Source organism: Gekko japonicus, unplaced genomic scaffold (assembly GCF_001447785.1).
Source record: "Gekko japonicus isolate JY-2015 unplaced genomic scaffold, Gekko_japonicus_V1.1 scaffold299, whole genome shotgun sequence".
NCBI classification, from domain to species: Eukaryota; Metazoa; Chordata; class Lepidosauria; order Squamata; family Gekkonidae; genus Gekko; species Gekko japonicus.
This window is the reverse complement of record NW_015170896.1, coordinates 289,135-302,969: the sequence shown is the minus strand read 5'-3', so window position 1 is coordinate 302,969 and position 13,835 is coordinate 289,135. Positions and strand designations below refer to the sequence as shown.

The following is a 13,835-nucleotide window of genomic DNA, read 5'->3' as shown; positions in this document are numbered from 1 at the left end:
ACAGTGAAATTTCTAAATTTGCAGTCCTGGGATAGCAGAGGATCTTCAGTGAGCAGCCTCACTGCCTTCTGTGGCTCACCCCTTCTTTCTCTCTTTTGGCTTGCAGGAGGTGGACATCTACACGGTGAAGGTGGAGGACCTCACCTTCACGTCGCCCTTCTGTCTCCAGGTGAAACGCAATGACTACATCCACGCCTTGGTAGCCTACTTCAACATAGAGTTCACCCGTTGCCACAAGCGCACTGGATTCTCCACCAGTAAGGGACAGACCCTTGGTCTGGGAGATTGACAGGGTAGTTGGGAATTTAGGTCTGGGACTTTGGAGTATTCTGGCGGGGAGGTCGAAGTCAGTTGGCAGCATCTTAGCAGGCAGCAGAAACAGCAATTCATAAAGCCAGTTGCCTTAAAAACTAGCCAGTGAATGCAGTGTTATTGGCCAGTGCCTCTGGGAAGAGTGTGCTATTAATGGCAAGGACAGCATCTGGCAACGAAGAGTTGGTCTGATCAGTGGGTTTCTGATTAGGGTCTGATTAGGCTGGGTTTCCTCTCATACTGGGAGTTCTTTGAGTTTTCATTTTTTTTCAGTTTCAGGTGGGTAGCCGTGCTAGTCTGTAGTATTAAAAGTAAATTCAAGCCCTGTAGTACCCTAAAGGCGAACCGAATTTCCCAGAGTGTAAGCTTTCATGAGTCAGCGCTCACTTGGTCAGATACAATAATAAAACAAGCCGGCAGAGGAGGAGTGAATTGTCATCATGGACTGATCAGACTGTATTCAGGTTACCAAACGACAACTGATTCTGCATTTTACCAGACTTGTTATCCTCACAACCCACTCCGGAATAGCAGAAAGACCTAAAGGGGATTATAATGGAAAAAGGCTCGTTGTGGAAATGAATACGACGGGCTCTAGAAAGTTGTGGAAATAAATACAACAGCCTCTAGAAAGAGGCTCTGGGCGGGTGCCCCGGTCTTGGACACTCAGTGTCAATTTGCTGTGGCGACCTCAGCAGGGTATAATGACATTGAGTCCACCATTTTTTCCAGAGGAACTGATGTCTGCTACCTAAAGAACAGTTGTAATTTTGAGTGATCTCCAGCCCTCACCTGGAGATTGGCAACGATGGTTCCCCGGAAGGGAATAGTTGGTTTGGAGGGTGGAGTCTATGGCTTTGTACCTGTCCGACATCCCACGCCACCTGAAACCTCACCCTCTCCAGGCTCCATCCCTCACATCTCCAGGAATTTCCCACCTGGAGTTGGCAGCCCTATCTTCTTCCCAGCCAAGCATCAGACCCCCCACACACCTGCAGCCTCTCCCATGCTCTGAAGCCCTGACTGCTACGTCACATTGGCTGTCATACGGGGGCCACCTCAGCAGCATATAAGGATACAGAGCCCACCATTTTCTCCAGGGGAACTGATCTCTGCCATCTGGAAAGCAGTTGTAATTCTGAGTGATCTCCAGCCCTCACCTGGAAATTGGACACATTTTACCTCAGAACAGCAAAACTGTTAGAATGTTAGAGGCAAAAGCCAATCAAGTCGCATAGCTTTTATTTATAAGGGAGATTGCCTGCATGGCAGGAGGGAGTTTTCACCGTGCTTGAAAGAAGGAAGGACCCTGCAGCCCTGTTGTGAAGCAGCACCTAAGAGCAGAGCAGGCTGGTGCTGAGGTTGCTCAAGGGGTGCCCCATGTGCATTCATGTGCGCGCCCCTTTCTGTGGCGTGCTTCCCTTAGCGACCTTCCCCTGCTCTTTTCGTCATCAGGCCCCGAATCTCCCTACACCCATTGGAAGCAGACGGTTTTTTACATGGAGGACTACCTAACAGTGAAGACGGGAGAGGAGATATTTGGCACCATTGGCATGAAACCGAATGCCAAGAACAATGTAAGTAAGGAATTTGGTTCTTAGCCCCGTAACTGCCCCTGGGAGTTTCTGCCCTGTTAGGGCCAGCCCTGGTCCTCTGCACGCACCTTCAGAGCTACTCTGCCTCACTCATGCATTGTGCTCCTGATTAGGAGGGGGGCTGTGCCCTCACATGGCATTAGACCATTGGCCCAGCTTTCTCAGTATTGTCCACCCTGACTGGCAGCAAAATTCTAAGGTCTCGGGCAGAGGGATATTCTTTTCTCATTCGCATCCATGCGTACCGCACAGGCTGTTAAACCAGCCAGCTCTGTCCCCAGCTGCCGAGCTTCATCAAGCCTTCTCCGTTGGCTGACATGTGAAGATGACGAATAAAATGGAATTGTTTCAGGTCTTGTTTTACACCTGGTTTTATCATGGGGCAGATGGGGGGTGGGACCATTGACATGCCTAGTCTTCCCCTTCCCAATGATCCATCTCCTGATCTCCGAACTCTCTGCTGCACCAAACTGAGAGGCTGGAACTGGCTTAAATCCTGTGTGTATTTACCAGTTTTCAGCGACACTGAAAGAACAAAGTTTGAGTCTAGTGGCACCTTTAAGACCAACAAAGTGTCATAAGCTTTTATGTGCATGCACACTTATCTGTCTATTCACTGAAGGAAATCTCGATCTGTCACATGAGTGTTGGTCATTAAATTAGATTAAGATCTCCGTACGCTTTTTATCGCGAATAAAACAAGCAGGCAGCCATTTTCACCGAGTTGCCGTAAGCCCCAACTCGGTGGCAGCATTCCCTCTTGGGTTCAAGGGCAGGTGCTTGCCATGTTGGTCAGCTAAATAATGCCGTGGCCTGGATGGCCCCGGTGGGCCTGATCTCATCAGATCTTGGGAGCTTAGCAGGGTCAGCCCGGGCTCATACTTGGATGGGGGACCACCTTGGAGGTCCCAGATCCCTACGCAGAGGCGGCCAATGGCGAGAGCCTCCTCTGTTCTCCTCTGGCCTTGAAAAGCCAGCAAGGTCGCCGTAAGTGGGCTGCAGCTTGATGGCACTTTCCCACTACCAGATTATGCAGCCCAAATGAAATCTCCCTGTCCTGTCCACTCAGTGTGGTTGTACTCTAGGAACAGGCACTCCTAGAACCGGCTCTCCCAGCAGCAAGGAATGGGCAGTCCCCTCCACCTCTGTGCATCTTAAAATGGTTCTTGGGAAGCACGCAGGACTGCTTGGGAAGGCGCCCAACAGCCCAGAGTGTGTGAGTCGTAGAGAGATCATTCTGAAGCCTTAGAAGGGAAGCTGGTCTCCTTTGCTCTTACCCCATTGGTGCGTCCTCTTTCTCTAAGGCAAAGGTGTACGCCCACTAGTACGAGTAAGATGAGCAGCACCCAGTAGTATGGAGAGGGGCTCAGTGGGAGAGCCTCTGCTTTTGGATAAAGTCCCTGGCATCCCCAGCTAAAAGGGATCGGGCATCCGGTGATAGGAAAGGCCTTCACCTGAGACCCTGGAGAACAGCTGTCAGTCTGACTGGACAATACTGAACTTGATGGGCCGAGTGAACTGACTCCAAACTGCTCAACCAGTTGCTACTAGCAGGCATCATGACAAAGTCGGGGGGGGGTAGGTAGGTAGGTCTTACTCAGTTATAATTTACCAAATGTTGCCTGTTGATTCTGGAAGCAAAAAAAATCTGAAGCCGGCTCCCCACTCCCTGAAGCCGGCTACCTCTGCCTTGGCTGCCCAGCCTTTCCGTGACAGTGGCCCAAAGTCCGCTGTGGCATCGAGAGATGGGTTCAGGGCAGAGGTGGTGGGTTTGGGAACGCCCACGAAGAGGATGGCTGGGGGTGCAGGAATCTTGGGGGAGGGTCTGAAGGCGCTCGGTTGGTCGCTGGAATTCCTCACAGATGAAGGGAAGTGTCCCCCTCCCCCAAAGGGGGTGGGGTTTGCTGCTTGGAAGGAAGTGCATGCTGGGAAATGGAAGACAGGCTTTCAACCAAGGGTCCCTTCTCTTTCCCCCACGCAGCGAGACCTGGACTTCACCATCGACCTGGACTTCAAGGGCCAGCTGTGCGAGCTGTCGTGTTCCACGGATTATCGGATGCGTTAACCCGTCTGCCCCTCTGCCATTTTCTTTCCCCCCGCCTCTCCTCCCCTCGACCTCCCTTGCACCCAGAGCGTAACCTGCCCCCTTACCCTCTTCTGTTGGCGTTTTCACGAATTCATTTCATTGTGTAGTTCCCTTTTTTGCTGCTGTTAAGCTGCAACTCTGGGCCAGCAAGGAAGAGGAGGGGCCAGTATTAGACACTGGGGGGGGGAGATAGCCAAGACCCCCTCCCCTACCAGATTGCCCCTCATTTTTTTCAATACCTCCCTCTTCCCACCCATCCCCACCCTCCCAAGGAACTGAGTCGGTTAGCGCAGCTGAAGATGCGCACGTGTTTTTGCCCATCTGTTCGTCCCGAGGCCCGAGCAGCACCACATCCATCATGAAGTTTTATCTCACTTGTTAAATCATTGTTGGTCTCCCCTGCCAAACTGTGATGCCCATAATCTTTCTGCCTCCTACACCATGTCCAGAGTAAACTCTGTTCCTTACTGTCTCCTCCAGAGCAAGTGTTGCTCAGGTTTTTTTTCGGGGGGGAGGGGGAGAAGAGAGTACACGTGTCTATTTAGATTTGATCGGGGAGGAGATGGGAGTCCAAACAGGTTTTTATCAAGGGGTGTGTGGAGGCAACATGCGTGCATATATGTGTGGAAAAGGCATCTCTATTTTGTGGGTGTTTTATTTTCCACTGGCGGTTTTGTACTTTCCTCCCCCTCTCTTAAAACTCCCTGTTTGGATCTGTGGGTATTTTTGTTTTTTTGTTTTTTTAAAAAAACAAACAAAAAAATCCCTTGGAAAGCTGACATTGTGTGACTGTTTCATAACTTATGGTTTTTATATGGTTACATTCATGAGGACAAAAAAATAATAAAAGAGGTTGAAACCACCCTGCTTTGCTTCTGCTTCATAATACCTGCTCACTGGCTGGTCGTGCAGCCTTGGAATTACATGGCTTCGGGCGGGGGGGGGGGCAGCGTCCACAATCCCTCAGCGTCTCTCACACTGCTTAACCTAGCACAGCAGTGGTGTGAACAGAAGGCTGGGGTGGTCGGATGGCATGGCTTCCTTGCTCGTGTTCCGGTATGCTGGGGTACTCCAGCAGAACCATCTGAGCCTGCAAACTGGAGCTGAATTTATCCAAACTAGGGGGTTATTGAGGCAGGCGTGTCTTTCTCCCATGCTGTTCCTACACTGGACTGGTACAAACTCCTCCCACTCTTTTGGAGGAACGTTCCTGCTACTTAGCTATTGCTGGAAGAAAATAAAGCGGTTGAGGTTTTATACCCTGCTTTTCTTTGCCCTAAGGAGTCTCAAAGTGGCTTACAATCACCTTCCCTTCCTCTCCCCACAACAGACACCCTGTGAGGGAGGTGGGGCTGAGAGAGCTCTGATTGAGCTGTGACCGGCCCGAGGTCACCCAGCTGGCTTCATGTGTCTGTTGGGGGGGGGGACTCAAATCTTATTCTCCAGATCAGAGCACACTGCTTTTAGCATACCACACTGGTGCTTGATGGGAAGGGATACAACATCATCGTTAAGTTTGACCCAAGGTTTGTTAGTTTGACTTGTGTGGTTTCAAGTGGTGCCTTGAGTGGAGGATGCTGCTAGCTGTGGTTAATCGTGGGACCTCCAGCCAGGTCCTGTTTTCTGGAAAGCGAAGTATTTTCTCCAGCTGTAAATGGAACATGTGTTAGATTCCCTGAGCAGGCTGCAAGAGGATTGCAACTGGAGCCCACATGAGCAGGGCCCGGCCCCTTTCTTTGTGTGTCATGTGACTTGTGTTGGTCTGAAGCCACAGAACAAAGTGGCACCTTCAAGACCAGCAAAAAGTTTCATTCAAGGCACAAGCTTCCGAGAGCGAGCACTTCTTCAGATCCAGTGAAACCAGGTGGCCTTTGCTGGTGCAGGGGGATTGAAGTTTAAATGTAGAGTTGGTATTGCTGCTGATTGACGTTAAGAGGTCCGTCCCTATTAGTTTTTGTAAGCCTACGGCTGTTCTCTGCTGCGGTCCTGATTTTCTTTTTTAGCGGCCAGCCTCGTTTCCTGTTTCCTAAGAGCAGCTCACTTGTGTCCCTTCTCTGTTAATAAGCTTGAAATTCTGAGACTGCTACCAAAAAACTAATCATTAACTGAGCAAAAGCTGGTGGGCAGGATTTCTTCATCTGAATCAGGGACTGGATCTGACCTGCTCTTCCATTGGTGCAAAAGGGAGGAGGAAGGTGTCTCCTTGGGCCACTCAAGAGGCTATGCTGGGGATCAAGGGACTGGCATGAGCAAACCCCATGTGTGACAGGCTTTGACGAGGAGGGGAACTGGGCAAGTTGGGTGGTGGGAAGCTGGCTGAATCCAACTCTTGGTTGCGCAACTGCAGCAGTAGAAAGCATGCTAAACCCCATGCCGTGCAGGGGACATGGAAACCTCCGTCGTTTGTGGTCACAGCAGAGGCTTTTGTGGGAGGCTGTCCAGAAAGATCAGTTGTAGTGACCGGCTGGTAAAGCAGTCTAAAACAGCCCCTTGCCAGGATAGGGAGTACTTGGCGGTTCTTTGCAGAACGTAGCAAATCCCAGACTTTGAGCGGTTGGTAGAGTCGCTGATGAGGAGCTGCGGTGCTGCGAATGCAAGCTCCAGTTGTGGGATTGCAGCAATATTGTCAATCATCCCGGTAGCCTCCCATGGCCGTGGTGTGACGCTAGCATCTCCCCATTACCTTTCCCAAGCAGAAAGGCCGCCTGGGAGCCCACCATTCAATGCAGTTTAAATACACTTGATAAACCATTGTTCTCATTTGTGGCCCCGGTCACACGGGAGACTTTGGCCCGGGACAGGGACGGATCGGGGGCGAAGCAAACGGGCGCGATCTCACCGCAACATCTGGGAAGCGGCGCGCACCCGTCCCCGATCCGTCCCTAAACCCTGGAACCCCGCTGCAAAAAAGAACCTCCTACAGAGGAGGACTTACCTGAAGCACCGCTGCAAGCCCGGCCGTAGGCACACATGTGCAGTCCGGCTGTCGCGCTCTTTCTTTAGTGGCTTCCTCCCAGCATCTGATCATGCCAGGGAGGAAGTGCGCGGCAGCTCAGGGGATCTATGTGATCCCGCCGCCACGTCTCTCTTTTGGTGTGGCTTTAGAAAGCCGCACTTTGCCCGTGCTATCCCCCCCCCCCGGTGTGGCAGGGGCCTGTGCCTACTATTTGGCTCTTCCACTCAGCCTGTGAAAGGTCTCCACCACCCATTGTTGAGAAGCCGCAGTGGGGGAAGTAAATAAAATCTTCCCTTTAGAAAGGAGGGGGTGGGAAAAGATATCACAATAACCAAGGAGTAGAACGTCACTGGCTATGGGGGGGGGGGGACAAAAAAACAATAGGAGGTAAGCTCTTAAACATCTGCAAGAAAAAAAATATAGCCCCGTGCATTTCATTTCAAGGGCAAAGAACTGACTAAGTTACTGACTCATCATCAGTAGAGACAGTGCGCGCAAAGCATTCCACCAGGAAATCTGCATTCCCCTTGTCAGTGCTGATGCAGTTCATTAAAGGGCTCATCAGATAAATGTCAGTGTTGAGAATCTGGAGTTTATTGTGAGAGGCACGGGGGCCCTGAAAAACACTCTGTTCCTAATGAATGGGTCCTATTTCGAGCTGATGTCCCACATTCCAGAGAGCCAGCGTGGTGTAGTGGTTAAGAGTGGCAGATTCTAATCCAGAGAACCGGGCTTGATTTCCCACTCCTCCACATGAAGCCTGCTAGGTGACCTTGGGCCAGTCACCTCCAGAGCTCTCTCAGCCCCACCCACCTGACAAGGTGCCTGTGGTGGGAAGGGGAAGGTGATTGTAAGCTGCTTTGAGACTCCTTAAGGTAGCTTAAGGTAACTGCCAACCTAGCAGTTCGAAAGCAAGAAATTGCAAGTAGATAAATAGGTACCACTTCGGTAGGATGGTAACAGCGTTCCATGCGCCTTGGTGTTTAGTCACGCCGGCCACATGACCACGGAAACGTCTTCGGACAGCGCTGGCTCTTCGGCTTGGAAACGGAGATGAGCACCGCAACCCTAGAGTCGGACTCGACTGGCTTTCGAGCAAGGGAACCTATACCTTTAAGGTAGAGAAAAGTGGGATGTAAAAACCGCTCCTCTTCTTGGCTGCCTTTGGTCCAGTAGCAAGGCTGATAGCCACATGCTCAGAACTTTTATGTGTTGGAAGCTATGGGCAAATCATCTGAAAACGGATCTGGGAGACTCCAAACTGGCCACTGGCTTCAGGATGATCTGGGGAGCTGCGATGCAGAAGCCCCACCCCCACCTGCTATATGCAGTGGAGAACCTATGGAGAGAACCGATGATTCACGTCTTGCACTATGAACCTTGTGGTCTGTTGAAACGGCTGAAATCAGGTTCCACTTACACAGCCGGAAAACTGAAGAAGCCGAAGGAAACACATCTTCCAAATATCTAGAATGGGCATCTTTGCAAAGGCTTTTTGGAATATGTTATGACTATGTGGACTCCAGGTTCCTATGCAGTATTGTTCTTTGCGAAAGCGATGGCAAACTTAAACAGCATGATAGAAAGTAGAGACATCACCCTGCCAACAAAAGTCCGCATGGTCAAAGCAATGGTATTCCCAGTAGTCATGTATGGCTGCGAGAGTTGGACTATAAGGAAGGCCGAGCGCCAAAGAATAGATTCTTTTGAACTATGGTGCTGGAGAAGACTCTTGAGAGTCCCTTGGACTGCAAGAAGAACAAATCAGTCAATCCTCAAAGAAATCAACCCTGACTGTTCCCTGGAAGGCCAGATAATGAAACTGAAGCTCAAATACTTTGGCCACCAAATGAGAAGGGGGCACTCACTGGAGAAGACCCTGATGCTGGGAAAGATTGAAGGTCAAAGAAGACGGGGACGGCAAAGGATGAGATGGTTGGACAGTGTCATTGACGCAACGAACATGAAATTGAGCCAACTTCAGAGGACAGTGGAAGACAGGAGGGCCTGGCGGGAGCTGGTCCATGGGGTCGCAAAGAGTCGGACTTGACTATCAAGTTATCAAGTTACACTGAGCACATGGACCTTATGTCTTATTTTCTAAGGAGGAAATATTGTATCTTATGCTTTAATATAGTTATAGTATGCATTAATGTTGCTGTTGTGACACCACCAACTTTATAATTGTTTAATATATTGTTTTGGCAATCTTTGATGGTGTTTTCTACTAGTGGAATTTGTATATTTGGGACTCCTGTGACACTAGTCTTTCCCCCTTGCTGTTTGGCTATATGCAGTGGAAGCGAAGGCCTGTGGCAGGCATAATTCACCTATAATAATAGGATCCATCCACCTGTGGCATGTATAACTTCGCAGGAAACGAACCTAGGAGTCTCAAAACTGCCCACTGGCTGCAGAAGGATCGTTGTGTCCCCCACTCCAAATCTGCAGTGGAAATTAAGGTTGCCTATGGCAGGCGTCACCTATAATAATAGGATCCATCCACCTGTGGCATGTATAACTTCGCAGGAAACGAACCTAGGAGTCTCAAAACTGCCCACTGGCTGCAGAAGGATCGTTGTGTCCCCCACTCCAAATCTGCAGTGGAAATTAAGGTTGCCTATGGCAGGCATAACTCATCTGAAAATACAACTAAGCCTTTCAAAACCGGCCACTAGGTTCAGCATGATCATGGGAGCTGAAGTGCCAAAATTGAAGGGAATCAGAACATTCTGACCTAGATTTATCCCTTGTTGGGTGACCATGGACCAGATGCACACTCTCAGCCAGATCCTACCTCACAGGGCTGTTGTGAGGATAAAATGGAAAGGCGGAGAACAATGCAAGCTGCTTTGGGTCCCAGGTGGGGGAAGACGGGGGATAGCGTTCGTCATCAACCCAATTTCGGCTACGGTTCGTAAAATACAATGATTACTGTGATCGCTGCTTCATCCGGTATGGCTGCTGCAATTCTTTTAGCAAGCGGCAGAACTGCTCATTCAGTATACTAATGGCCGTTAAATACCGCAAGCACAGTGAGCTATTGGCTTGGCGAAAGGTGCCCCTAGTTTATTTCATAAGTAGCGCATTTCAAGCATTCAAAAACACTTTGCACAAGTTTTCAAGTGGCCTTTACAACAACCCTGTAACGTAGGCTGATGGGACAATGCTTACTGTGCAGGGCACGAGGAGGGAGCGGTATTCTTGGGTTAAGACAAAATGGCTGCCAACGGCCACATCATAAGGTAGAAGGGATGTGGCTCAGTGGTAGAGCAACTGCTTAGCATGCAGAATGTCCCAGATTCAATCCCTGAGGTCTCCATTTCAGGGGATCTGGCAGGAGTTGATGTGTAAGACCTCCACCTGAGACCCTAGAGAGCTGCTGCCAGTCTGAGTAGACAACGCTGACCGTGATAGACTGATTCAGTATAAGGCAGTTTTAATGTGTTCGTGATCAGAGCAAGCAACTGGACTGATGCTGTCACACTCTGTAAACTCACCAAAAGCTGGCTACTCTTGAGCAGAGGAATGCGACAAGTTCAGTGTTCCCTCTCAGCTGAGTTAGTGTGAGCTAGCTCACAGTTTTTTAGCCTCTAGCTCACACATCTTTGTCTTAGCTCAGGAAGGATGGCTCCAGAGCAAACTAATTTGTGCAGCAGCCAAATCGCTCGCTCACAACTTTAACCTATGATCTCCACATATTGCCACCCTGGTGCGGGCGTGCCAGTCTGAGTAGACAATGCTGACCGTGACAGACTGACTGATTCAGTAGAAGGCAGTTTTAATGTGTTCGTGATCAGAGCAAACAACTGGACTGATGCTGTCACACTCTGTAAACTCACCAAAAGCTGGCTACTCTTGAACAGAGGAATGTGACAAGTTCAGTGTTCCCTCTGAGTTAGTGTGAGCTAGTTCACAGTTTGTAATTTAACATTTTATATTGTTTTATTGTTTTACTTGGCACTATGCCCTGTTAGCCACCCTGAGCCTTTGGGGAGGGCGGGATAGAAATCCAAAATAAATAAATATTGCCAGTAGCTCACAAAGTAGAATTTTTGCTCACAGGACTCCACAGCTTAGAGGGAGCATTGGTTTGGATCTATTTATGGGGAAGAAAACAATATAAACTCTTTTGGATCCTTGTTGGGGAGAAGGGTGGGGCGTACATGAAGGTAATTTAGTTTAAAATTTAAAATGTTTAATTCATGCTTGGTAGATCAAGATGGGCAGCCATGTTAGTCTGTCTGTAGCAGTAGAAAAGAGGCCAGTCGCACCTTAAAGACTAACAAAATTTGTGGCAGGGTAGGAGCTTTCATGAGTCACTGCTCACTTCTCAAGATACCTGAAGATATCTGAAGGAAGTGAGCAGTGACTCACAAAAGCTCATCCCCTATCACAAATGTTGTTGTTTTTGAGGTGCCACTGGACTCTTTTCTAATTCATGCTCGTTACTCTTATTATTCCCACTTTTTAGAGCTCTGTACAATTTATTCTGATCACAGAAAACATTCCCATTCATTTCCGTGTGAGGTATTTCTGGCTGTATCTCCTTTTTGCTTGGTTTCAAATAAATTCTCTAAGATTCTAACCCTTGTGCAAGGAACCTCCCTCCCAAATATAAGACAGACAGGAGGAAAAGTTCTAGTTTTATAGGTGATTAGAGACCAAAAAGGCAATGAAGAACAAAATATAGCAAACCTAATGACATTCATGCAGTTATTTCCATTTGGTTCCACTACTCCAACAAATGTAGTAAATCTAACCTTTTTGGTTTGTTTTCTTATATGAATTTGAAAACAAATGGATGCTTCTAGTTGGAAACAGACAGAAAAATGCTTTAGAACAAAGTTTGAGTCCAGTGGCACCTTTTAAGACCAACAAAGTTTAATTCTGGGTATAAGGTTTCATGTGCATGCACACCTATTCAGATTCAGTGAAACAGACTTACTTATAGACCCATTGAAACAAGCCTCACATATAGATGGTGGGGGGTAGTTGCCAGGAAGTTCTAATTAGAGTCAAGATGCATAAGTAACAGAGCAAGCCTATAAGCATACACACAAAAGCTTATACCCAGAATTAAACCCTGTTGGTGTTAAAGGTGCCACTGGACTCAAACTTTGTTGTGTTGCTTCAGGCCAGCACAGCTTCCCACTAGAAAAATGCTTTGCATCTGATCACGTAGACCTTCTTACAAATGCCACACCAACACTTTAATCCTAAACAGAATTACATCCTTCTAAATCAATGGGCTTAGAATTTATTTGTTGACTTCATTTATACCCTACCTTTCCCCCCATTGGGGTCCCAAAGCGGCTTACATCACTCCCCTCCATTTTATCCTCTCAACAACTCTGTGAGGTAGGTTAGACTGAGAGTGTGTGACTGGCTTAAAGGCACCCAGCAAGCTTCCATGGCAGAGACGAGATTCCGACCTGGTTTTCCCAGATCGCAGCCTGATGGTCTAACCTGATGGTCTAACTTCACTGGTGTCATGATCTGGGCTGTGCCACCAGAGGCCTACTACGCCCAGGGAGCCTGGCTAGCAGTAGGGAAGGCTGGGCCTACACACCCCAGAAGGCCCTGGGAAGTTTTGGCGCCAGTTTTGACCAATAGGGAAGAAGAGGGCTGGGGAATTAAAAAACTGGTGCAAGAGAAAAAGCTGTTCTTTCCAGGAAACAGGGTCAGAAGAGAGGCTGCTGTGGGGAAGAAACCCTCATCCTGAGGGAAGGGTGAGTAGTCTAAGGCCACTTGAGATAGTGAGCTAAGGATAGTATATATTTAGACATGTTAGGGCATTTGATTTCTTTTCACCCACTTACCGTTATTATTCTGCACCCTGTTTGTTTGACCTCCTATAAAATAAACCTTTTCCTTGTTGTACTCTGCCTGGGTCCTCACGCCTATTATTCGGCCAAAAGGGAGGTCTGAAGGTCTGGGGAGGGTGCTCTGGGCCTTCTCAAGGGATTCTAAATCCAGAGTGGTGGCAGCGTCAGGTGACACCCCACCTGAGCTGTGACAACTGGTAACTTTGCTTCGGACTGCACTCTAGTTAACTCTCAGTTTATGACCTCTGTGTCCTGACCTGGATAGTTCAGGCTAGCCTGATCTCATTAGATCTCCAAAGCTAAGCAGGGTCAGCCCTAATCACTGTTTGGAAGGAAGACCACCAAGGAATAGCAGGGCCATGACGCCGAGGCAGGCAATGGCAACCCCCCTCTGAATGTCTCTTTGCTTTGAAAACACTACTGAGTTGCTATATGTCAGCTGTGACTTGACAGCAAAAAAAATGCCACAAATTCATGCAAATAAGCTTTACTGCACATTGTTGAAAGGGATGGAGTTCTCCTCTTGCACAACAGTGCCCCCTAGAGGCAGGTACATAGTTTTGACATGAGCTGATTTGATTCAAAGAAAATACTAGAAAGTTGCATCAAGTTTCAGGGGCTTCCTTGAGGCCCAAATGCTACTTTTCCAAGGGCGCATAATTCAGCAGCTTCTCAATCAAATCGACATGTGACAGAAGCATCCGTCGGCAGCAGTAGCGCTTCAGGCCTAGTGCATCCAATGCGTCTCTGTAAGAGTGTGTAACACAACACAAGGGTTTACTATGGGCAGTGCGCCTCTCCCCCTCCCCCTCAAACACATGTTAGGATGTTAACTTTTCAGTTCCAAACTCTCCTCTTCCTATGTTTTCTGGCAAATGAAGTCAGGACTCAGGCTTAGTAATATCCAGCAAACCTCAGGTTCATATTAAGAGCTCTGTGAACAGACTCAAGAGGGGAATTGGAAGGTTGGATACAGGAGTGCGTGAGTAGAGAGGAAAATCCACTTAGAGCAGTTCTGCTTGCGTGAGCAGTAACACAAGGACTGCAGTTAATGCACT

The 13,835-nt window shown here is 48.6% G+C and overlaps 1 protein-coding gene across 2 annotated transcripts in view; it reads left to right on the top strand.

The window, feature by feature from the left end:
- PRMT1 (protein arginine methyltransferase 1) overlaps positions 1–4,549 on the top strand; it is a 19,760-nt gene extending 15,211 nt beyond the window's left edge. For both annotated transcript variants that reach the window (XM_015418531.1, XM_015418530.1), the window contains 3 exons: positions 107–257; positions 1,768–1,889; positions 3,889–4,549. In XM_015418531.1, the coding sequence (XP_015274017.1) occupies positions 107–257; positions 1,768–1,889; positions 3,889–3,972 (357 nt within the window). In that variant the 3' untranslated portion in view covers positions 3,973–4,549. The remainder of the gene's footprint in view (positions 1–106; positions 258–1,767; positions 1,890–3,888) is intronic.
- Positions 4,550–13,835: the final 9,286 nt, after the last annotated feature.